Source organism: Anolis sagrei, chromosome 5 (assembly GCF_037176765.1).
Source record: "Anolis sagrei isolate rAnoSag1 chromosome 5, rAnoSag1.mat, whole genome shotgun sequence".
Lineage (NCBI taxonomy): Eukaryota > Metazoa > Chordata > Lepidosauria > Squamata > Dactyloidae > Anolis > Anolis sagrei.
This window is the reverse complement of record NC_090025.1, coordinates 90,772,916-90,785,923: the sequence shown is the minus strand read 5'-3', so window position 1 is coordinate 90,785,923 and position 13,008 is coordinate 90,772,916. Positions and strand designations below refer to the sequence as shown.

General features: G+C 40.9%; 2 protein-coding genes across 8 annotated transcripts in view; one reads left to right on the top strand and one right to left on the bottom strand.

The window, feature by feature from the left end:
• The window catches only part of CDC123 (cell division cycle 123), a 350,374-nt gene that overhangs the window by 72,115 nt on the left and 265,251 nt on the right, over positions 1-13,008 (top strand). The gene's annotated exons all lie outside the window — the stretch shown is intronic.
• The window catches only part of UPF2 (UPF2 regulator of nonsense mediated mRNA decay), an 84,031-nt gene that overhangs the window by 36,113 nt on the left and 34,910 nt on the right, over positions 1-13,008 (bottom strand). For 2 of the 7 annotated variants that reach the window (XM_060778269.2, XM_060778270.2), the window contains exons 6-9: positions 12,205-12,354; positions 8,223-8,326; positions 5,771-5,856; positions 4,724-4,832 (exon numbers count right to left, since the gene is read on the bottom strand). In XM_060778269.2, the coding sequence (XP_060634252.1) occupies positions 4,724-4,832; positions 5,771-5,856; positions 8,223-8,326; positions 12,205-12,354 (449 nt within the window). Of the gene's footprint in view, positions 1-4,723; positions 4,833-5,770; positions 5,857-8,222; positions 8,330-9,784; positions 9,848-12,204; positions 12,358-13,008 lie in introns of all 7 variants that reach the window. The other 5 variants (XM_060778266.2, XM_060778263.2, XM_060778265.2 and 2 more) reach the window with 5 other exon arrangements.

Genomic DNA, 13,008 nt, shown 5'->3' with positions numbered 1-13,008 from the left:
ATTCTCCATACACTGAGTAAACCGATTTCTGGCATTTGTTATGACTCTTGCCAGCATAGCAGGCATTATGTTGGCAATTTCTTCCTGGATGTTGGTCTTCAAATCTTGTAGGGTCCTTGGACGGTTCACATAAACACGGGATTTCAAAAAAACCCCATAGAAAAAAATCACAAGGGGCCACTCCAAATCCCCCCTAATTGAGATGAGGCGTTGTGGGAAGTGTTCCCTCAAAACAGGCATCGATGCTCTTGAAGTGTGTGCAGTTGCACCGTCTTGTTGGAACCAAATCTCCCCTAAGTCCAACCCATCTAGCCGTGGGAAAAAAATCCTGTAACATGTTTACATTGGATTAGGGTTGGAGTGGTCTCAGAAAGTGAGTTTAGGTACTGCAAGTCCCATCATCCATAGTCTGTTCTCCTCCAAACCTCAAGCTGGCACAACCTCCTCCCGCCACACGTCCACCACATACAAACTTTGACTTTTATTATGTACTAGCTTGGGGACCCGGCGCTGCCCGGGTTATTTGAGAAAGGAATTGTGTATCAAGGTTGGTCTTTAACAGTTATTTATATGGCTCGCAGTGGTCTCAGGAAGTTAGTGAAGGTACTGCAAATCCCATAATTTGTGCTCCATCCTCCTCCAAACTGCACCAGAATGGAAAGTGGGTCGTGGGGGCTCTGTGTGTCAAGTTTTGTTCTTGATCAATCATTGGATGAGGGTCACAGTGGTCTCAGAAAGTGAGTTTAGGTACTGCAAGTCCCATCATCCATAGTCTGTTCTCCTCCAAACCTCACCAGAATGTTGAGTTGGCCAAGGTGGCTCTCTGTGCCAAGATTGGTCTTTATTGGTATTTGGATAAGTGTCGCTGTGGTTTCAGGAAGTGAGTGAAGGTACTGGAAGTCCCATCATCCATCATCTGTCCTCCTCCAAACAGCTTCGGGATGTAGAGTGGGTCATGGGGGCTCTGTGTGCCAAGTTTGGTCTTGATCGGACATTAGATGAGGGTTGCAGCCATCTTGGGAAGGGAGTGGAGGTACTTGAAGTCCCATCATCCATGGTCTGTCCTCCTCGAAAGTGCACCAAGATGTAGATTGGGTCATGGGGACTCTGTGTGCCAAGTTTCCTCTTGATCAGTCATTGGCGAGGGTCTCAGTGGTCTCAGGAAGTGAGTGAAGTGACTGCAAGTCCCATCATCCATTGTCAAATTCTTCCAAATCACACCAGGATGTAGAGTGGGTCATGCGGGCTCTCTGTGTGAATGGTAGTCCTGATCCATCATTGTTGGAAGTTGTAATGGTCTTAGGAAGGGAGTGCAGGTATTGCAAGTCCCATCATCCATGGTGCATCCTCCTCTAAACCACAGCAGGATGTAGAGTGCGTCATGGAGACTCAGTGGGCCAAGTTTGGTCTTTATTGGTAATTTGATTAGGGTTGCACTGGTCTCAAGAATTTAGCAAAGGTACTGCAAGTCCCATAATCCATGGTCCATCCCCGGCCAACCCACACCAGGATGTAAAGTGGGTCATGAGAGGTCTATGTGCCAAGTTTGGTCCTGATCAGTCATTGGATGAGGTTAACAGGGGTCTCACAATGTGAGTGATGGTACTGCAAGTCCCATCATCCAAGGTTCATCCTCCTCCAAACTGCAGTAGGATGTAGAGTGGGTCATGGGGGCTGTGTGTGCCAAGTTTGGTCTGTATTGGTAATTTTCTGACCCAGCCCCTGGCCTTTTCCTTTCCTTTCTTTGTCATCTCGGAATCTTGGAATTGAGGCTGGCCAATCAGAGAACATATGCAAATTTCCTTCTCTCATGTTTCCGTTTCTGTCACGAACCCTTTTCTCCACCAGGGGCTCCTGTAAAGCTGGCCAATTAGAGACCATATGCAAATAGCACCACTGCGGCAGCCAATCAGAATCTTGGAACTTTCAGGCTGGCCAATCAGAATGCTGAGGAGTAGCGTTACTTTCTTGGTCGTAGACACTATGCTCCTATTGATGCAGGCCAAAATCCCATTGGCTTTTTTTGCCGCCACATCACATTGTTGGCTCATGTTTAACTTGTTGTCCACAAGCACTCAAAGATCTTTTTCACACGTACTGCTCTCAAGCCAGGTATTGTCCCCCATTCTGTATCTTTGCATTTCATTTTTTTCTGCCTAAGTGGAGTATCTTGCATTTGTCACTGTTGAACTTCATTTTGTTAGTTTTGGCCCATCTCTCTAATCTGTCAAGATCGTTTTGAATCCTGCTCCTGTCCTCTGGAGTATTGGCTATTCCTCCCAATTTGGTGTCGCCTGCAAACTTGATGATCATGCCTTTTAGCTCTTCATCTAAGCCATTAATAAAGCAGGTAGCTTTGAGATGGTAGAACAGAAGCTCTTCGAAGCTCTAGGTGCTCTAACTGCCTATTACAGGGAAAACCAACTGATCCCTAATCCATCTAAAACACAGACATGTGCCTTTCACCTTAAGAACAGACAAGCATCCTGAGCTCTGAAGATTACCTGGGAAGGAATCCCACTGGAGCATTGCAGCGCACCCAAATACCTGGGAGTCACTCTGGACCGTTCTCTGACCTACAAGAAGCACTGCCTGAACATCAAACAAAAAGTGGGTGCTAGAAACAATATCATATGAAAGCTGACTGGCACAACCTGGGGATCACAACCAGATACAGTGAAGACATCTGCCCTTGTGCTATGCTACTCTGCTACTGAGTACGCATGCCCAGTGTGGAACACATCTCACCACACTAAAACAGTGGATGTGGCTCTTAATGAGACATGCCGCATTATCACAGGGTGTCTGTGCCCTACACCACTGGAGAAATTACACTGCTTAGCCGGTATTGCACCACCTGACATCCGCCGGGAAGTTGCAGCCAATAGTGAAAGGACCAAGGCAGAGACATCTCCAGCTCATCCCTTGTTTGGGTATCAGCCAGCACATCAACGACTTAAATCAAGAAATAGTTTTCTTAGATCTACAGAGACACTCGCTGGAATACCTCAGCAAGCGAGAGTTCAAAAGTGGCAGGCTCAAACCCAGCACCTCAACCCGTGGGTGATAACAGATGAGAGACTCCCCCCTGGGCACACAAAAGATTGGAAGGCACTGAACAGGCTGCGCTCTGGCATCACGAGATGCAAAGCCAATCTTAAGAAATGGGGCTACAAAGTTGAATCCACGACATGCGAGTGTGGAGAAGAGCAAACCACTGACCACCTGCTGCAATGCAACCTGAGCCCTGCCACATGCACGATGGAGGACCTTCTTGCGGCAACACCAGAGACACTCCAAGTGGCCAGATACTGGTCAAATGACATTTAATCAGCTACCAAGTTTGCAAAATTTGTGCTTTTTGTTTGTTTGTTTGTTTTGTTCTGTTAGAAATGTAATACAATGTTCTGGTTGCGGATGACACAATAAATAAATAAATAAATAAAGATGTTGAACAGGACCGGGCCCAGGACGGAACCCTGCGGCACTCCACTCGTCACTTCTTTCCAGGAAGCATTGGTGAGCACCCTCTGGGTTCGTCCATTTAACCAATTACAGATCCACCTCACCGTAGTTTTGCCTAGCCCACATTGGACTAGTTTGTTTGCCAGAAGGTCATGGGGGACCTTGTCAAAGGCCTTGCTGAAATCCAGGTACGCTACATACACGGCATTCCCCACATCTAACCAGCTTGTAACTCTAAGAAAAAAGAGATCAGATTAGTCTGGCATGACTTGTTTTTGATAAATCCATGTTGACAATTAACAATGACCACATTTGTTTCTAAGTGTTTGCAGACCACTTCCTTAACCATCTTTTCCAAAATCTTGCCTGGTATCGACGTGGGGCTGACCAGACAGTAATTGTTTGGGTCATCCTTTTTTACTTTCTTGAAGATTGGGACCACATTGGCCCTCCTCCAATCTGCTGGAACTTCTCCCGTTCTCCAAGAACTCTCAAAGATAATTGCCAATGGTTCCAAGATGACTTCCGCTAGTTTCTTCAGTACTCTTGGGTGTAGTTGATCTGGCCCTGCGGACTTGAACTCATTTAGAGTGGCCAGGTATTCCTGGATGACTTGTTCCTCAATTTGAGGTTGGATGTCCTCTAATCCCTCATCCACTCCATCTTGCTGAGGTTGAAGATGATTTTCTTTTTGTCAGAAGACCGAGGCAAAGAAGGCATTAAGCAGTTCTGCCTTTTCCCTATCCCCTGTCAGCATTGCCCCATCTTCTCCTTGAAGAGGCCCTATCGCCTCCTTGTTCTTCCTTTTTCTACTGACATAAGAAAGGAAGCCCTTTTTGTTGTTTTTAATGTCCCTGGCAAGCCTGAGCTCATTTTGTGCTTGCTCCTGCACTGCAAAATTCAGGCCTACTGTCTCCTTCTTCAGTGTTCCATTATTATTATTATTATTATTATTATTATTACTATTATTTGGAACACAACAAGGTGAGCCCACAGCAGACAAGATCACTCTGCTGGCTGTTGTATTGGATCACACATCGGACACTTCTCAAGTGTCTAGGACTATTATTATTATTATTATTATTATTATTATATATTAGTATAATTATTATTATATATTATTATACATTATATATTATTATTATATTGATATGATTCTCAGCCTTATCCTTTAATGTTTTCATATGACGAGAGAGAGATTTTTACAAGGGTTATCAAATAAATGAATCTAAAAAATACAGAACCAAGAGAGACATACATGAAACCTGAAGTCGCCTTTCAGCATGGAACAGAGATCCTCGGCTACATCAGACATACATGGATGCAATGTGCCCACCAGCCTTGCATAAAAAGGTAGCAAATCTAGCCTATAAACAAAAGATCACACATAGTTATACTGGTATAAACCCTCAACAGGTTTTTTTTTGCAAGCACAGTTTTCAAAAAGAATGTGAGACAACATCTGATCACATAGCATTTAAAACCCTTTAGATTCCACTGTTGGTAGATTACCATTTATATAAAATAGGCACACTCTTTACAGGCCCAAAAGGGCCTTGTCAAATCTGTCGCAAACCTTATTAAGATATTCTAAAATGTCTGTAAGGTAAACATGTGAAAAGCAAGGGTGGGATTGGGCTACCCCTGTTGTTTTAAGTGACTCCAGGCTCCCGCTGAATGTGAAAGGCTACAATCTGAAGAGGAGAGCAACCTCTGTACATGAATGCTCTTCAAGCCACTGGAAATGCTGATTGACTAATATGCCCAGTTGTGTGCAGAACCTACAGACATAAGAGGACATCTCCCTCTTCAGACAATTTTCCCACATCTGTAAATAAAGGAATCAGCAGGGAATATTCCCCACCAACTCCGCTTTATTCATTTGAACTCTACTCAGCAAAGCAATCCCCTAAAGTAGGGAGCCTTGGCGCAAAATAAATATGTAAACACCCCTGCATTCACAAATCTGGCTAAAGCCGTTTAAGTCAGATCATTACTTCAATTTTGTTGTCTCTTAATTTAACATCAGTTCTACCACCACTCATACATTTATGAGATGTATCAGAGAGCCAAAATCAAATACCACTGTTCTGGATATCTTTATTATCACAATACAGTTGTTTGTGCAATCCAGCTCCTAGGCCAACTAGATTACAGTATATATGAATCCATATAATTTGCACTGAGTGTATATGCAGAGTTCAAATGTTTATGCAGTTAACTACATAAATCCCTTCTCTATTTTTAAAGTACTTCTTTGAATGTCAGCCATTTCCTTTAATACTACATTTACACCAACACTTACCTTTGTCGAGGTACTATAAAAAGAGCCCGAACTAATTTTCTTCTGTTGGCCTTTGTGTTCATATTCATGCAAAAATCCATTGCAGCCTATAGAAAGAAACCTAAACTTTAAAACTGAACTTTTACAGGAAATACAACTTTAACAAGAATCAAATAAATAAATCAACATTGCTTTCAGATGATTATAGAAAGCTTTCGCACTTTCCAACTACTAAGATTTCTTTTCTCTTAAACTAGGGGTTGGCAACTAGCTGGTTTTGGTAACATCAGCCTCTGAATTCCTTTCATCCTGACTTCTAGTGGTCCTAGCAACATAAAATTAAGTTTTGTTCAGTATAGGTTTATATGGAAGAAACAGATAACTGTTTTTATATATACATGGGGTTTGGGCAGTATAAATACATTAGCTCTTTATATGGAAACAGATACTCCTGATGATCATAAGTAAATTTTGTGATTAGCTTCATTAATTTGTGTATGTTTTCTTACTGACCATATATGAATGAATGTCAAACACTTCCATGTCACCTGCCCATATGAAATCATTAGTTTATCTTAACTTTTGGACACCTACAAATTCCTTTGAGTTGTTGTAGGTTGTTCAGGCTGTATGGCCATGTTACAGAAGTATTTTCTTCTGATGTTTCCCCTGCATCTATGGAAGGCCTCCTCAGAGGTTGTGAGATCTGTTGGAAACTTTTCCAACAGACTTCACAACCTCTGAGTATGCATGCCATAGATACAGGCGCAACGTCAGGAGAGAGTGCTTCTGGAACATTGCCATACAGCTTGAAAAACCTACAACAAACCACTGAGTATGGCCATGAAAGCCTTTGACAATACAAATACATTTGAGACTGATATTTCAAAGTTGACATCCAGCAACTTATATACCGTATATTCTGGTGTATAAGACTACTTTTTAACCCAAGAAAATATTCTCAAAAGTCAGGGGTCGTCTTATACGCAAGGTCATCTTATATGTGGGAGTAGTCTTACACATGGGAGCAGACTTATACATGGGAGTAGTCGTATACGCAGGGGTAGTCTTATACACAGGCGTCGTCTTATACGCTGGATTAGTCTTATATACGGGAGTCGTCTTATATGCTAGAGTAGCCTTATGCATGGGAGTCGTCTTATATGCGGGAGTAGTCTTATATGCTGGGAGAAGTCTTATAATGCGAGTTCTGAAACTTCCAATCTGGATAGGAGAATCTGTGGTTGCTCCATATTGTGGGGGGAGCTCAAAAATGGCAGTGGCCGCGTCCCTGCCGTATGCAGCGATTGTATGAAAGCATTAAAGGCAAAGCTGTACAAGTATGGTAGAAAAAAATCCATTCATCAGGATTCGTGGACTTAATGTGGTCCCGATGGTGAGGTGAAGGGGCACCTCACCGGGAAGGTGTAAGTGAAGGGCGGAGCAAGCTGCAGGCGTCCGGGTGCCCAGGGTATGGAAAAAAGAGATAGAAAAAACACACCTCTTTTACCTGTCTGGCCCACCCTTGTATCCTATTACCGTACCTCCTCCTCTGCCTCCCAGATCACGCTCCTGAAGACTGCAGTGAAGCAGTGCAGGTGCATATGTGCAAGATCTGAGAGGCAGAGAAGGAGGTACAGTAATAGGAAAATTACCATATTGAAATCAAATCTGATGAAGAGGGGTAGTCTTATATGGCAAATATATCCCAAACTCTATATTTTAACTAGAAAAGTTGGGGGTCGTCTTATACACCCAGTCATCTTATATACCGGAATATACGGTAGCTTGGTTATAATAATAAAGATAGAACTGGAACTACCTATATTATGAATTAAAGATTCCCAACTTTATATTTCTTTTCATACAAAGCAAAACAAGGTGGATAATATTGATATCTCAGGACCCCATGGGCATTCTTCTAAATAGAGGCTAGTATTTGGTTTCACAGTGCCAGGCACTCTCTCTCTCAAAAAAAAATTAGAAATAATTTGGAAAGAAAAACCAGGAAGGGCAGTAAGTCTGATAGATACCAAGAGAAGTGTTGTTGGGTCCATACTGGAAACTCCTGGTTTATATTTATACTGTGTATTTATACCCTGCCCTCCAGCAGGAAAAGCTCCCAGATCAGTTTACAAATTGATAATTTGACAGATCCCTGCTCTCTAACTCACAATCTAAGTTGTTGTTGTTGTTGTTATATTTATTTATATCCTGCTTTAACTCTCCAAAGCAAACTCAAAGCAGCTGTTAACCCAAGATACAAGAAAAAGGATATACGGAAAGGACTGAATCCAACAGATATTGCTTGTTTTTCTCTCACTCCCTCCCAGGCCATAATAATAGCAGTTTAGATATTGGCAGGATCCTTCATCAGTTGCTAAGCCTAAGCATGATGGCTTGACATTAGCCAACAATATTCAGTTTTTCATACATGAAGACAGAGAGAATAACTATTAACTGCCAACTGTACCTTGTCTATTAGGTCTCTATTTACACAATTTGGGAGTTGCTGAAGGAAAGCATCTACAATAAGCTTCAGGTGAGACCCAGTACTGGTTTCTTCATCTTCTTGCTCTACTTGAGTATAAAAACAAACAGAGAAACCAAAAACAGAGACACTTAAAATGGTACATACAATTATTTAAATCAGTTTCTAAGATTTATTAACTCACTCACCTTAGGGAAAGGAATCTTAATTTGTCAATGAAGAAACACAAATAGACAAAAGGCATCCATCTATACAGGATATTCCCTAGAACCATCTTTAAATGGCTCAAAGAAATGCATTTGAAACATATACAGAAAATAGGACAGAAAAGACAGCAATATCCATTGTTATTTTCATTAGCAATAACAAAGAATATATACACAACGCAGGTACATACATGCAAACATCAAAGAATTTAGAGATCTCTAAAGGCATCAAAGAAAGCCTGGATTTGACTTTTTTTAATGAAGAAAATCAAGGTGCGAATATAAACAATTTGATCTAAGCAGAAAACTAGACTTGTGGAAGCTCCAATCTTGAAGACTTTAATATCCCTATGAATTTCTCACCTAAGATCCCATAAACAACAGTGTAAAGTTGCTATCATGCAGGCCGTCACCAATCCCCTACAGGGTTATTGCAAGGAGAAATAAGCTAAGAACAGTAAAGCCCTTTGCATATTAGAAGTGCTTAATCAAGTTATTAATAACAAGGAGAGACTATTAGCATCCTATCATGCAGGACTCTTCATGGACATCCTCCCCATTGTTCTTCTTCACAAATTTTGTAAATTTTGGCTATCTAACACATTGATATTCTGGTTTCAAAAGAAGTGCTTTAAATTCTGGATTTTTGGAGACTTCAGTAAACTCAAAGAGGTCTATCATTCTTAACGGGCACATTTTAAGTGTGGTTGGGACCTTTTACTGTTTAAATTTATGTCGGATCACTCTTAGGAAATTCAAATGCTCACCTTTTATCACACAAGTAACTGCTAGTAATGTGAAGAATACTATACCTAACTTACACTTTTGTTTTTTCAGCAGTTGCTAAAAATCTATGTGGTTAATTTCACTTTGTCACTATACCAAGTTCAAAGTGCATTAAAAAATATTCAAACTCACATCTAGCATTCTGTAGCAAGAAAAAAAAACTAATATTTTAATCTCACATCTGTATTTTTTCACTATGGGGACATATTTCCCTCAATCATCCACTTTGTTGGAGAAACTCATTGTAAAGATAGAGTATTGTTCCTATATAAGATCTATAGCAGGCATCCTCTAACTGCGGCCCTCCAGCTGTTTGGGCCTTCAGCTCCCAGAATTCCTGGCAATTGAACAAGCTCGTTAGGGCTTCTGGGAGCTGGAGGGCTGCAGTTTGAGGGTGCCTGGTATAGATACTGATATGATATGCAGCTCTCCTCTAGTTACAAATAGTTTGATATTAGCTGTTCTTCCTGGAACTTCTATCTGCTCCCTATTCCTTATAAATTAATCTGCTTGAAACGCTTTCTTTTCCTTAGTTACCACCTCAAAACTCACTTCTTGCAGCTTTCTTTCCGTTGCTATTTTCAGCTCCGGTGCTATCTGCTCCCTGTTTCTTCCCTAATCACATTAAAAATAGAACAAAAACATTTTACACACCCATAACACCACACTGTGCAAAAGCAAAGTTTTATTATAAAAAAAGATATTTTATTTACTTTTATATACAAATTATTTCCCCAAGATTGTATATTTTTCCATCATAATAGTATGCAGTGAATATTTTAAACAGCTGGGGGCATGAAGTACATTAATTAATAATACTTTATGCTTACTTTCCTCATAAAGTTATAAAAGAAACAAACAGTGCCATAGTGTATTTTAATTTGAATATCATGCCAGAGAGAGTGGGGAGGGAATTGTTTAGATGAACTGGTCTCATTAAAATAAAAGTTACAGGCAAGCCAAATATCCAGATTTTCACTAGACTTTTTAATATGAATTTGTAATTCTAGAGTCCATGAAGCAGAATTTAATGTGATTATAATTCTCTCTCACACCCTCTACTGTGTTTGTGTCTCTCACACACTTGCATACACAAACACTCTTTTGCCCATAACTATGCAGAGTGCTTTACGACTCATCTCATTCACCTTAACAACCCTGTGAAGCAGGTGACTATATTGTTCATATATTGCACATCAGAGACCTAAAATGAAAGGAATGTGACTTGTGGAAGGCATGCTAGTGAGTCTGTGAGTACTGTTTTCCACATGTAAATACAAAATTCACTCAGTTACCACCCTTCTTGGAAACCAGAGTTACAACACAGAATAATGTCCAAAAAAGAGAGAGTGATACTGAATTAAAAAGGAATTTGAGAACTATCAGCTACTCCTGGAATGCCAAACATATTAAGAGTTATAGTTATTTTAAAAGCCATGCAGGTACACACAGACATTTGAAATCAGTGTTAAAAGATTCCCATTACCCTAACAGAAAAATGTCCTATCAATAAGACTAAACAAAGAAGGAAAATATCAAACCATAAACAAACTGTGCTTAGAAACAAATGAGAAAATTTCAGTAATTGAAAAATATTTTGAAAACCATTGTGAGCAGCATTACATCACCATGCATAAAAAACAGTTGCAGGAATAAGGAAGCGAAATATGCTACCTTTTCATTATTAATGAACCTTTGCCCAGGGACTATTTTCTACTTCCACAGGCAACGCAAGCTCTCAACTTACAGGAGCAAGTATCAGTTGACAGCAATAATAAACAATATGAATGCTATTGGGTTGTTGTAGGTTTTTTCGGGCTATATGGCCATGTTCTAGAGGCATTCTCTCCTGACCTTTCGCCTGCATCTATGGCAAGCATCCTCAGAGGTAGTGAGGTCTGTTGGAACTAGGAAAAAGGGTTTATATATCTGTGGAATGACCAGGGTGGGACAAAGGACTATTGTCTGCTGGGGCTAGGTGTGAATGTTTCAACTGACCACCTTGATTAGCATTTGATGGCCTGGCAATGCCTGGGGCAATCTTTTGTTGAGAGGTGATTAGATGTTCCAGACTGTTTCCTCTCTGCTGTTTTGCTGTTTTAATTTTAGAGTTTTTTAATACTGGTAGACAGATTTTGTTCATTTTCATGGTTTCCTCCTTTCTGTTGAAATTGTCCACATGCGTGTGGATTTCAATGGCTTCTCTGTCTAGTCTGACATGGTGGTTGTTAGAGTGCTCCAGCATTTCTGTGTTCTCAAATAATATGCTGTGTCCAGGTTGGTTCATCAGGTGCTCTGCTATGGCTGACTTCTCTGGTTGAAGTAGTCTGCAGTACCTTTCATGTTCCTTGATTCGTGTTTGGGCACTGCATTTGGCAGTCCCTATGTAGACTGATCCACTGCTGCATGGTATATGGTAGACTCCTGCAGAAGTGAGAGGATCCCTCTTGTCCTTTGCTGAATGTAGCATTTGTTGGATTTTCTTGGTGGGTCTGTAGATAGTTTGTATGTTGTACAAGAGTCCTTTGTCCCACCCTGGTCATTCCACAGATATCTAAACCCATTTTCCTAGTTCCAACAGACCTCACTACCTCTGAGGATGCTTGCCATAGATGCAGGCGAAACGTCAGGAGAGAATGCCTCTAGAACATGGTCGTATAGCCTGAAAAAACCTACAACAACCCAGTGATTCCAGCCATGAAAGCCTTCGACAATACATGAATGCTATTCCTTTCCTGCTAGTATAATAGAAGTATTTTTGGTTTAAAAAAATTGACACAACAGAAGTTGTGGAGTTAGAATAGTGGAATCTACTACTGTACTATTGCTGCAACCCTCAAAATGTTAGCATTGGACATATTACATCAGTATTATGAAAAAAAGTTGTGCCTCTTGCTGCAGAATGAGTTAGTTAAAAATAACATTTACAAGAAAAACAGTACAGCTAATATACCTGTATTTGTTCTCATTACCTTGTTCATCTAGAAGCTTTTTTGTGAGATCTTCTGTTTCATCACCACAGTCTAACTCGAGGGTGTCATCATTGATATCTAAATTCTCCAGGTCCAACTCCAGATCTTCAGTACCAGACACATCTCTGTTTTCCTTAGCTTCTTTTAATTCTGCTTCCAAAAGTAGTACAATATACATAATTCTTTATATTTCTAATTTGCCCTTTGATCCCAAAGTGGTAGCGCTATTTTATCAGAAATAGTATGGAAACATATTACCATAGTGAAGCTTTATTATTAAAAGCTAGAAAACAGAGTCATGCTACCTCGCTCTACGTGGGGCTGCCTTTGAAGACTGTTCGGAAGCTTCAAATGGTTCAACAGGCGGCAGCCAGGTTACTAACAGGAGCAGTACTCAGGGAGCATACAACTCCTCTGTTGCGCCAGGTCCACAGGCTACCAGTTTGCTACCGGGCACAATTCAAAGTGCTGGCCTTTAAAGCCCTAAACGGTTCCGGCCCAGCTTGCCTGTCCGAACGTATATCTCCCTAGAAACCAGCTAGGAGCTTAAGATCGTCTCAATCCTACCTCGTTTGCAGATGCGATTGGCGGGAACGAGAGACAGGACCTTCTCAGCAGTGGCCCCTCAGCTATGGGCTGCCCTTCCTAGGAATACCTGATCGGCCCCCCTCCCTCCTAACATTTCAAAAAAAGAGTTAAAACTTGTCTTTTTGAGCAAGCATTTGCAAATGCAGTGTAACAGGCTAATTTAGATCCACGGAACGATTAGACAATGCGACTGGAAAATAATTTTAGTAATGAGAT